The sequence below is a fragment of the Camelina sativa genome, unplaced genomic scaffold (genome assembly GCF_000633955.1).
Source record: "Camelina sativa cultivar DH55 unplaced genomic scaffold, Cs unpScaffold00608, whole genome shotgun sequence".
In the NCBI taxonomy this organism is placed as follows: Eukaryota; Viridiplantae; Streptophyta; class Magnoliopsida; order Brassicales; family Brassicaceae; genus Camelina; species Camelina sativa.
Genome location: NW_010921756.1, coordinates 30976 through 44050, shown reverse-complemented (window position 1 = coordinate 44050; position 13075 = coordinate 30976). Strand labels below are relative to the sequence as shown.

Sequence of the window (13075 nt, the reverse complement as noted above, 5' to 3'; positions counted from 1 at the left end):
TTTTTTTTTTTTTTTTTTTTTTGTGCACTATTTAAGAAATAGTTAATTTCTAAAATTAAGAGAGTAAATCACTCTCCTCTCCTCCATTCTCGCTCTAAATGTAAAAATCTTTTTCTTCTTTTTCAACATTTCAAGTCCACAAAACAAATCTCCATTTCTGTCGGTGGTTTTTTTTTTTCCTCATTCTCTCCAACAAGGTACGCTCTCTCCTGGAATTCCATGCCTCAATCTCTCCGTCTCTAACTACTTGATTCGCATTTTTGATATGATCTTGCTTCATCACGATTCTCCAATTTTTCTCATAATTTTGCTTTGCGTAAATAAGAATGATAGAGAGATCTCTAACTTTCTCAATTTCCTGGAATTAATGGCTTGGAAGATGCTTCAATTTTTGTTTCTTACTACTCGATTTCACTTATCTGCTGCATTTTTATACGATTTTTCTCAATTTTCCTGGGAAAATTCGTGGTTGCTACAATTTTTGTACGATTATACTTGAATCCATGGTTGCTGCTTCATTCTTATTATAATATATAAAAAAAAAGCTTAGTAGTAATGTGAATGATAGAGATCTTTAATTTTTTTTTGCAACGAGACAGATCCGAGTGTACAACGATGACAATTACCAACGGCGATGTCAAATCTGAGACCTGCAACAATGGCTTCTCTGTGAAAAAACCTTTCAGGATCTTTGTTGGTTACGATCCACGCGAAGATCTTGCTTACCAAGTCTGTCGTCATTCAATCACCAAGAGATCTTCAATCCCTGTAGAGATCATTCCGATTGTTCAATCAGATCTTCGAACGAAAGGTTTGTATTGGAGGGAAAGAGGTCAGTTGGAGAGCACTGAGTTCTCTTTCTCTCGTTTCTTGACTCCTCATTTGTCCGATTACGATGGTTGGGCTATGTTCGTCGATTGCGATTTCCTCTACCTTGCTGATATCAAGCAAATTACTGATTTGATCGATGATAAATACGCCATCATGTGTGTTCAACATGATTACACTCCTAAAGAGACTACTAAGATGGATGGTGCGGTTCAGACCGTGTACCCGAGGAAGAACTGGTCTTCTATGGTGCTTTACAACTGTGGTCATCCTAAGAACAAGACCTTGAACCCTGAGACTGTCAACACTCAGACTGGTGCTTTCCTCCATAGGTTCCAGTGGCTTGAGGATGAAGATATTGGCTCTATCCCGTTTGTGTGGAACTTCCTTGAGGGTCACAATAGGGTTGTTGAGAAAGATCCAACCACGCAGCCTAAGGCGGTGCATTATACTCGAGGAGGTCCTTGGTTTGATTCTTGGAAGGATTGCGAGTTTGCGGATCTCTGGCTCAATGAGATGGAAGAGTACAGCAAAGAGAACAAGAAAGAAGCTGACAAGGCGAATTAGAAAGAAGAAGAGGTATGTTGTTACTTACCACCAACACGAGTAGTGCACTTCCTTAAAGATTTCGTTACATGTTTTATATATAAGCTTGGCTCTGTAGAGCCACGGATCATTAGTCTTGTGGAGGGCTGTGGTGTTTTATTTCATTGAATTCGTTAAATCATTCGCAACACTAATACCAGTATTAAGATCATATGGCCCTCTATTCGTTTGTTTCTTGTGGTTGTACCTTTAATTAAAGGTAGTTTATTTGTAAAATTGCTCTCAAATTAAGCAACTTGTTTGATATGTGACTAAGTGACTTTATGAAGCAGTTCTTTTCACTTTATTTGTAATGAGCAATCGTACAACATATATAAAACATTGATGGATGAGGTAAACATTGATCAACGGCTGTGAAATAAGGTAGACTCAACTTTGTCAAATGAGTTATGAAACTGTATGAGGGTATCATATAATTGTGATTGGGGGTTTCATAATGCGACCTGTGCATGTACGTGCCAATGAACAAACTAACCAAACCAAAGACTCATCTGCTAGTCATGAGCATAAATCCTCACTCCCCATCTGATCATGTATTTGCCACGTTATAATTTATGACATGTTAAAGCATATATCTAGCAAAGTACATCCGGTTAAGGTTACACTTCTTAGTATGACTATTTGTCCTCGGTTATTTGTCCTCGGTCCCCTCTGACTTGATAGAGGATTACGTTCTCGTTTACCACTAGCTGGGGTTCAAGTCTTCCTCTCATAGAGTCATAGGGAAAGAACTTCCAAGGTCCCTTTGTGGGATAGCTATATATTCCAAACGCATTCACAAGAATAATACTCTGCTAGCAAATTTTCCATCAAGCGAATACGTGGGAACCGAGTGACACTAGGGAGAGCACATGAAGAAAAGGTTTTCAGTTCAAACCTAACACTTTCTACCAAATTTAATCCCAAAAAAGCCTCACACACACAAGAATAAACATGACTTGAAAGAAGGGTAGGTTAGGGGTAGGGGAAACTGATTTAAAAGTGAAATCAGCTACTTGGATCAACAAGAGTGGTAAAAAGGAGAAAGATGATCCAAATATGTATATGGTATCCATGAGTTTAAAGCAATGCATAACCAGATAATTACAAGTCAATATTAGGTTCTTATAAGTAGGAAATAACATCAAATCACAACATGATTCAATTTAGACCACAATGCAATACAAGAATTCAAGGCTTGGTTCAATCTTATGTTTCTAGCTCACTCAAATAGCATCAAAGTACTATTAACTTGGGCATTGATTCTAGTCTAGCTAATTTAAACAAGTTAACAAGGCTGAACTCATCATAAATCCCTAAATGCATAAATGAAACAGTTCTACATGAAACATACTAACAAGATCCTAATATGCAATGCAAACTATATGAACACTCTTTTTTTGTAAAGATTTTTATAAATTTTTTAAATTTTTTAGGTTTTCCTATGTCATAAATGAAATGCAAGTACTAACATGATAATGCTAAAAATTTGAAATAAGAAAACAGAAAACAACATCAAATGTCATCTCAAACCCTCTCCCAAACTTAAATTACACAGTCTCTGTGTAAGAGAAATTTGAATGAGGATTTAAGAATCAGAACAAAACAAAACATGAAATGCAATGGTATACACAGTTAAATAGGTGATGTTGATACCTTATGAGTTGTGGAAAAAGCTATGTACAGCATCACTCATGCTGTCATATGAATATCCAGTGTCTGAAGCTTCATTCTAGGCTTCTGGTGGAGAAGGAGGCAGCTCGACTATGCACCCGAACTGGCGCTCGGTCGTGTGCATGGTCGAGTGCCATGGTGGAGAATGCTGTCAGTCCTTCGTTTCTCCTTTTGAATAAAATCTCCTTCTTCCCTGGCCATAAAAACACCAAAAAAAAAATCAAAATACCAAAAACTTAGACTAATATAGACAGAGATACCTTAGGGACTTCCTCCCTGGTGATCTTGTTTATAGTCACTGAGCTTGACTCTTTCAAGCTTCTCAAGCTTGAGGAGCATCTTTGAGAAAACTTCCCATGTTTTTCCTCTTCTACCCATTATTTTTTAACCCGCTGACCATTAACTATGAACTCACTACCATCCTTGTTGAGAAGTGTGATAGCTCCAAGTGGTATAACCTCTTTTACTTCAAAAGGACCTCCCCATCTGCTCTTTAACTTCCCAGGGAACAGTTTGAGCTTTGAATTGAAAAGCAGAGCTTGATCTCCAGCCTTCAGATCTTTAGCAAGGATCTTCTTGTCATGGAATGCTTTTGTTCTTTCTTTATAGATCTTGGAGCTCCCATAAGCTTCTAATCTGATCTCTTCAAGTTCATGCAGATCAAGGCTCCTCTTAGCTTGAGCTGTCTCTAAATCCAGATTCAAAAGTTTAATTGCCCATAGAGCTTTATACTCAACCTCAACAGGGAGATGTCAAGACTTCCCATAGACAAGTTGAAATGGAGTCCTTCCTATTGGTGTCTTGAAAGTTGTTCTATAAGCCCAAAGTGTCTCATCAAGTTTGCTAGACCAATCTTTTCCTGTTGCTCCCACTATTCTTGATAGAATGACTTTGATTTGCTTGTTTGATACTTCCACTTGCCCACTTGTTTGAGGATGATAGGCTGTGGATACCTTGTGCTTAACTCCATATTTCCTTATCATTCCATCAAAAATCTTGTTGATGAAGTGTGTCCCTCCATCACTAATCACAGCCCTTGGAACTCCATATCTTGGAAAGATTATGGTCTTGAAAAGCTTTAGAACCACATTGTGATCATTGGTGGGACTTGCAATAGCTTCCACCCACTTGGAGACATAGTCCACAACCACCAATATGTAAACATTCCCATTTGAAGGAGGGTTAAAAGGACCCATGAAATCAAAATTTCACACATCAAATATCTCAACCTCTAGAATTGGGGTTTGGGGCATTTCATTCCTTCTTGTAATGTTTCCCATTCTTTGGCAAGCATCATAGCTTGTAATAAATTTGTGAGTGTTCTTGAACAAAGTAGGCCACCATAATCCAGCTTGTAAGACCTTTTGGGCAGTTTTGAAAGTTGCAAAATGACCTCCATAAGTTGAACCATGACAGTGCCCCAACACTCCTTCCACTTCAATTTCTGCAATGCATCTCCTAAACAGGCCATCTGATCCCTTTTTGTATAGATAAGGCTCATCCCAATAATAACTAATGACTTCCTTGAGCAGCTTCTTCTTCTAATAAGGATCCATGCCCTCTGGAATTTGTTCACAGACTTTGTAGTTTACTATATCAGCATACCAGGGCAAATCTTCACTCTCAACTGCCATCCATTCCTCCATTTGGTCGTGCTCGACTGAGTGACTAAATGCACTTGATCGTGTGCTTGCTCGAGCATCAGGTCGAGTGGTTTCCAATTGCATCAGCTTCTCCTTAGGCATAGAATCATCAATTGGTATAGCTTCCTCTATCCTCATCCTGGATAAATGATCAGCTACTCCATTCTCTATACCTTTCTTATCAACTATCTCATATCAAATTCTTGAAGAAGCAAAATCTACCTTAACAATATGAGCTTGGTATCTTTCTTTGAGTAGATGTGCCTCAAAGCAGCATGATCTGTATACACAATTACCTTGGAACCTACTAGGTAGCTTCAGAACTTTTCAAATGCAAATACTACTGCTAGAAGCTCCTTTTCTGTGGTTGAATACTTTCCTTGAGTCTCATCCAAGGTTCTACTTGCATAGTGAATAACGTGCAGCTTCTTGTCTTTTTTTTCTGCCCCATAACAGCTCTTACGGCAAAATCAGATGCATCACACATAATCTCAAATGGGAGATCCCAATTTGGGGCTTGGACTAATGGAGCTGATATCAAGGCAGCCTTGATCTCTTTGAAAGCCTTCAAACACTCTTCATCAAAGTTAATTCAGCTTCCTTGCAAAGCAATCTTGTCAATGGCCTAGCAATCTTTGAAAAATCTTTGATAAATATCCTGTAAAATCTAGCATGACCTAGACTGTCTTCTGTGGCTAAAGTTGAACCATTACTTCTATTTTTGCTTTATCCACCTCAATACCCTTTTCTGAAATCTCGTGGCCAAGAACTGTCCCTTCTTGAACCATGAAATAACATTTCTCCGAATTCATAACCAAATTTGTCTCCTCACATCTCCTCAAGACCCTGCACAAATTATCAAGACAAGAAGAAAAAGAGTCTCCATAGACAGAGAAGTCATCCATAAACACTTCAACCACATCCTCAATAAGATCAGAGAAGATTGACATCATGCACCTTTGAAAGGTAGATGGAGCATTATTTAGTCCAAATGACATCCTTCTATAAGCAAAAGTACCATATGGACATGTGAATGTTGTTTTCTCTTGATCATTGGGGTGGATTGGGATTTGGAAAAATCCAGAATATCCTTCCAAGAAACAGTAATGACTATGATTTGCTAACCTTTCTAACATCTGATCAATAAATGGGAGAGGGAAATGATATTTTCTAGATGCAGAATTAAGCTTTCTATAATCAATAAACATTCTATGTCCTGTTATAGTTCTAGTGGGGATTAATTCATCTTGATCATTCTTTACTACAGTAATTCCATCTTTTTAAGGGACACAATGTAATGGTGAGACCCAAGTACTATCAGAAATAGGATAGATCACACCAGCACCAAGCAACTTAAGAATCTCTTTCTTTACTACTTCTTTAATGTTGGGGTTAAGCCTTCTCTGAGGTTCTATGCTAGAGTAAGATTCATTTTCAAGGTGAATCCTATGCATGCAGAGACTAGGTGCAATTCCCTTAATATCATCTAAAGAATAACCAATAGCTTTCCTGAATTTCCTAAGCTCAATAACTAGCAGGTCAAGTTCTTCATTACTTAATTTAGCATTTACTATGAAAGGATAAGTAGAGTTGATTCCCAGAAAAACGTACCTTAGCCTAGATGGTAGAGGTTTGAGCTCTACCTTTGGTGCTTTCAGCTCAGACCAGTCATTTGTGAGAGTTTCAGCAGGGCAAACGGTCGGGTGATACAGATGCTCCGTCGAGTGCGTGGTCGAGTGGTTGGTCGAGCTCTTTGAATCTGCTACTTCAACTGATTAGACTTCGTTTCCTGATACTGACAACCTCTCAATGGCTTATGGTATGTCAGATTCTCTATGGGAATCCAATATCACTTCATAGGCTTTGGTTTCATCATGGAAAAACCCCTCTTTTCCACTTTTAGTTAAAACAGTCTTAAGGTGATCCTGTTCTGATAGTTCTTCCATTAACTCTCCTGCTAGTTTGTCCATCTCCTCAACCTAGAAGACTTGTCCTCCAATTGTTGGTTTCTTTATAGCCTCCTCAATGTCAAATATCATTCTGAAGTCCTTTCCCAAGTTGAGATCAATTTTACCCTTCCTCACATCAATTATAGCTCCTGTTGTGGCTAGAAATGGTCTTCCCAGGATCAAAGGATCTTTTGGTTCTTCATCCATTTCCAATACTACAAAATTTGTTGGGACTTCCACAGTTCCAACCCTAACTGATAGGTCCTCCAAAACACCGTGTGGTAATCTTACTGATCTATCAGCTAAGATCAATGATATGTTACATGGCTTGTACCTTTTAAACCCTAGGCGTTTAGCAACTGATAGAAGCATTAGGCTGACTAAGGCTCCCAAATCACATAGACATATGTTGATATTGAACCGGATGAAAAAGTCACACACCCGGAAGTTCACTCGCCACTCTCCATCAAGAAACAAATGTGCAAAGTCCGGGTTAAGTTATCAAAACCACAGCGTGTGCATAATCCGGGTCATAAGTTATCAATATCAAGATGTGCTAAACCGAGGTTAAACTACCAAAGAAGAATGTGCAAACCTCGGGTCAGTATTGACGATGAAGTTGTGCCAATGTACGGTCAAGATATGTTGATGAAGATGTACAAACCTAGGGCCAATGAATGGAGTGAAGAAGGCCCTAGGATTCAAATAGAGTTTGGGCGGCAAAAAGGTGGTCCCATGTGAGTTTGGAGTCAATGCAAGTTGCAAGAAGTAACATGTGACCTAAATATCCGTTTAGGAGGTGTCCCTATCACTCTTGGGCGTCCAACAACATTCAAAGATGACAAGTTTCTATTGGAGAGAGAAGGAACAAGTGGGAGAGTCACATGTTGGCTTAAGAGGTAACTTTGGAGCTGTCACTATCTACATGCTTGGGACCAGCTCCCCTCTCTCTTCATGTCACTTTCTACACACCCAAATGTGTATATGTGTATGTATATGTGGCCATTGCACTTAGGTTTATAAGGGAGACACATATCCCATTCACTCCTTGTATAAATATGTAACACATATCCCATTCACATCCTCAGCAAATCCTCCAACGTCTGGATCGTCCTCTCTGACTGTCCATCTGTCTGGAGATGATAAGCTGTACTCATATGCACCTTAGTGCCCATCTCCACCTTAAATGCCTTCCAGAACACTGAAGTGAACTTAGAATCTCTATTAGACACAGTACTCGCTGGCACCCCGTGCAACTTGACTATCTCCTTCACATACTTCTTAGCCAAGACCGTTTCTCCTTCAATCTTCTTAATGGCCAGAAAATGTGCTGACTTAGTCAACCGGTCCTCAATGACCCAAATAGCATCAAAAGTTCGAGACACTGGCAATCCTACCACAAAGTCCATCGTGATCATATCCCACTTCCACTCAGGAATGGGTAGACTCTTCAGTAACCCACCAGGAACCTGATGCTCAGCCTTCACTAGCTGACACACATAGACCTTGCGAAACCAACTAGCTACATCCTTCTTCATCCCGACCAAGTGATAATACCTCTTGAGATCGGGGTACATCTTAGTCGCTCCTAGATGAATAGCAAACTTGCTCGCATGAGCCTCTCTCAGGATCTCCTGCCTTAAATCCTCATCTTTGGGCACACAAATCCGACCGCGCACCAAGATAGTACCATTAGCTGAGACCTGATACTCTGCATCTACATCCTTAGAGGCATTCACCAGCCCCAAATCCTTCTCCCGAGCCAACCGCACCCTGCTCAGAAGATCTGCCCTATCAACCGCCTTTAAACCCAACGGTTCCTGAGAAACAGCACACAACCTCAAAGAACTAATCTCTCCTACCAGAGACAGCAGCCATCTCCAAATCATGAGTAGGAGCCTGAAGATCTGCACACAAACTTAGGAGCCTGAAGATCTGCTCCTGAGCCGAAACAACCCTCTTCCGACTCAGAGCATCTGCAACCAAGTTAGCCTTACCAGGGTGATAGGCTATCTCCAAATTATAATCCGCCACCGGCTCCATCCACCGCCTCTGCCTCAAGTTCAGCTTGGGCTGAGTGAATATATACTTCAGGCTCTTATGATTTGTAAACACTTGTTCCTTTGCACCATACAGTTAAGATCTCCAAATATTCAGGGCAAAAACTACAGCAGCCATCTCCAAATCATGAGTAGGATTGTTATCCTCATGCTTCCGCAATTGCCGCAAAGCGTAGACAATCACCTTCCCATGCTGCATCAACACACATCCCAAACCAACTCTGGATGCATCTATATAAACCACATAGGGTTCTTGTAACGACCCGCTTCCACGGTACGTACGCGGTACGGTACAAGGTTCGGTAATGGTACGTACGCAGTACGGTACCAGGGTCGGTAACAGTACATACGCGGTTGATGTTCCTATATTTTACCTTGTTTTCCCTTAGTTTATTCACATCTTTTGCATCTTTTTCTATCCATTTAGGCCATTATTGTGTAGCTTTAGCACTAATCATGCATTAGGGTTTAGTTGCATTGCATTTGCATCTTTTCATGCATAAACAGATGATTTTGGAGCTCAAGGAGCATGGAAGCAATGGAGAAGAGATGTGAAGCAATCTTGAGGAGGAAACAAGGGAGTTAAGGCTGAAACAACAAGGTCCAGAGTCCAACTCGACCGCACACTCGACCAGACACTCGACCGTGTGCTGAGGAGGACTCGACCGAGTGGAGATTGCACGTGAGAAGCCAGCTCGACCCCTAGCTCGACCGAGCACAGGTCGAGTTGACCAAGCCGTTGACCGCTTTGACTTTTTCTATTTTTAGGGCTTCCACTTCCCCGCTATATAAGACCTTGTACCTGCAGCCACCAAAGCGTCCAGACTTTTAGATATTCCCAAAAACCTAGTTTTTACCTTTTTTAGCATTATTCCTTTTGCATTTTATTAGATTTTGTACTTGTTTAAGAAAACTCTTAGATTCTTCAATATTGTTGGTTCAATAACTTTCTTAATATTGAGAATTTGAGTTTCATCCTTTGATTAATATTGAAGATCTTAGTTTTATCTTTCTAATAATGCAAGTTTCAATATTTTCTGGGTTTTTGATTTGTTTCATCATGTCTTGTTGTGAGTAGTCTTCTTAGGATCTTGAGGATGGGTTAGGAAGGATTGATCTTGTGGTTTATGTGATTTGGTCAAGCTTGATTGTTGTAGATCTCTTCTAGGCTAGATGTTCTTAAGGCTGATCTTGAACTGAGAGGTTAGGATCTGATTTCAAGCTTCTTAGCATCACACCAATGTTTAAGAAGCATAGATAAGGCTAGATCTAGAGCTTACCATTAGGCTTGCTAAGAGATTAGAGGTCTTGTTTGGTTTGAGATGTATTGCTTAATGCCTGCTTGTGTAGATTCTTTACTGTGTGAGAACAAGTCTAGAATTGCATAGGTTTGATTGTTTCTTGACCATGAGAGTGGGAGAAACTTGTCTTAGATTTATATGTCTAGAGGTTAGCTCAAAGTTTGCTTGAGATTTGTTGACCAAGTTAGATAACCACAATGATTAGTTCTTCCCATGAATCCATCCTCAGGAACCTTCTTTGTTTATTGATTTTAAAGTCTTAATCTTGTAGCTTGCTTGTTGTTTGATTGGTTTTAGTATTGCTCTGTTTTTGTTGTGTTGCTCTGTTTTCCGGATTTAGCCAACTCGACCTCTCACTCGACCTACACTCGGTCGAGTGCTTGCTCGAGTTCATCCCCAGAACTCTGGTTTATGATTTGTGATTGTCTTGTTTCATTCCTGTTTCATTCCAGTTGCATACATTTAGCTTTCAGTTCATTAATTGTCTTGCATTAGTTCATTAGTAGTAGTTTCTATTTCTGTTCTTGCTTCATTACAGTTTCAATCATTCAGTTTCATTTGCATTTAGTTCTTGGTTCTTGTAGTTTACTTTCTGCATCTTTACATTTCCATCTTAGGATTGTTAGTGACAAACAATCATTACATTTGTCTTAACTTAGATTCATATGCACATCTTATCTGTTCACAAACACTCATTTAGGATTGATACCTCTTGTACTGCAATAGCATAAGGGGAATTGAAACACCCATCCATCATTCCATTCATATATCATCATTGCATACATCCACCATCATTCACCACACAAAAAAACTTGTTTCAATTTGGCGCCGTTGCCCATTTGAGTGTGTTTTTGTGACATTTAGGATCCATATTAGTCTAAGATTAAGTTCGTTTATACACTTGAATCTTCTGTTTCTGGGTTGAAGTTCCATTTCAGGTACCACTCGACCATCAACTCGACCACCACTCGACCGAGTAGTGATCGAGCACCTGCTCGAGCCAGACGCCGGATCTCTATAACCATCAGTTTCCAGTCGACTTGATCACCAACAAGAGCCTGTGCTCAGTCGTGTGCCTGGCAAAAATCGTTTGTGTTTGTTGATGCACACAAGGTCTAAAGGAAAGGACCATCTTCTCAAGCACATTGACAACATCCACAAGGTGACAAAGGGTTTGGGAACTAAGCAAAGGAGAGTTGTTCAGGAACAACAAGAGGTTATAGTAGCAATGGATCATCAGGATCAGGTTCAGAGACCAAGGAACATTGGTGCTGGAGATGCACCCAACACTCACAACCAAAGGGCTGGAATTGTGCCTCCAACTGTTGCCAACAACAACTTTGAGATCAAGAGTGGCTTAATCTCCATGATTCAAGCCAACAAATTTCATGGATTGCCAATGGAGGATCCACTTGATCACCTTGATGAGTTTGATAGAATATGTGGCCTTACAAGGATCAATGGTGTAAGTGAGGATGGTTTTAAGCTGAGGTTGTTCCCTTTCTCACTTGGGGACAAGGCTCATTTATGGGAAAAAACTCTCCCCACTGGTGCAATCACTACTTGGGATGCATGCAAGAAGGCTTTCTTGGCCAAGTTCTTTTCTAATGCTAGGACAGCAAGGCTGAGGAATGAGATCTCTGGATTTGCTCAAAGGAACAATGAGACCTTTTGTGAGGCATGGGAGAGATTCAAGGGATATCAGACTCAATGTCCTCATCATGGTTTCAGCAATGAGTCACTCTTGAGTACCTTGTATAGAGGAGTGCTTCCAAAGATAAGGATGTTGCTTGACACAGCTTCTAATGGCAACTTCCTCAACAAGAATGTGGAAGAAGGCTGGGAATTAGTTGAGAATCTTGCTCAGTCAGATGGCAACTATAATGAAGACTATGATAGGACCATAAGGAGCTCCTCAACTGATCAAGAGGACAAGTATAAGAAGGACTTGAAGATGGTCAATGAGAAGCTTGACAAGATCCTTCTTAGCCAGTCCAAGTCTATTCATTTCATTGGTGAAGAAGAAGCACAAGTTCAAGAGGGGGAGACTGAGTTTGCTGAGTTGTGCTACATGCAGAATCAAGGAGGATTCAAAGGCTACAACCAAGGAGGTTTCAAGAACAACAACCTATCTTATAGGAGTACCAATGTGGCTAATCCTCAAGACCAAGTCTATCCACCTCAACAGCCTCAACAGCAACAAACCTACATCCCCAAACAACAACACCAAGTGTTCCAGCCTCAGTTGTGTCCCCCACCAGGGTTTCAGACTAACCAAGGCCAAGAACAAGACTTAAGAGCTATGATGCAACAATTGTTGATTGGGCAAACACAAGGAAAGATTGAGGAAGCCAAGCAGTTTGCTGAGTTGAACCAAAGGTTAACATCACAGTACAATGATCTGAATATGAAGTTTGAGGGTCTTAATTCAAGAGTGAAGTATATGGAGGGTAACATAGCATCTACTTCAGCTCCAAAACCCAACCAACTCCCTGGAAAAGCTGTTCAAAATCCAAGGGAGTTCTCAGCCAAAGCCATTCAATTTCAAGAGGAAGAAGTCACTGAGGACAGTGAAGTCCAAGTTTGGGGGAATTCATTAGTTACTGAAGCCCCAAGTGACATCTGTGCAAAGCAACAGGAACTCGCAGGAGAACTCGACCAGGAGCTCGAGCAGCCACTCGACCGAGTGCATGCTCGAGTGGTCGATCGAGCTGGGGACTCCGAAGCTGTCAAGCCTGCTAAGTACATTCCTCCTGCTTACAAGCCCCCACTGCCATTCCCTGGGCGTTTCAAAGCACAGAGGATCAAGGAGTTAAGGGAAATCATTGAGAAAAAGGAGATGTTGGCTAAGCAACATGGGGAAGAAAGGGTTTTGAGGGAAGAAGATTTGGTTGAGAAAAAGGAAGAAGTGATGGCTATTCAAGAGATCATCATTTCCTACCAAGAAGAGGAGAGAGGACCTGCTTTGGAACAGTATAAACCATACCCTCTCTATAGAGATTTCTTGCTTGATTTATCAGTGAAGAAGGCTCAAG

At 40.5% G+C, this 13075-nt stretch overlaps 1 protein-coding gene across 1 annotated transcript; it reads left to right on the top strand.

The window, feature by feature from the left end:
- The first annotated feature begins 46 nt into the window (after positions 1-46).
- Positions 47-1720, top strand: LOC104773662 (protein CDI). Its single transcript, XM_010498310.1, has 2 exons — positions 47-197; positions 600-1720. Exon 2 carries the CDS (start codon positions 616-618, stop codon positions 1393-1395), a length of 780 nt encoding a protein of 259 aa, XP_010496612.1. The 5' UTR covers positions 47-197; positions 600-615; the 3' UTR covers positions 1396-1720.
- The last annotated feature ends 11355 nt before the right edge of the window (positions 1721-13075 follow it).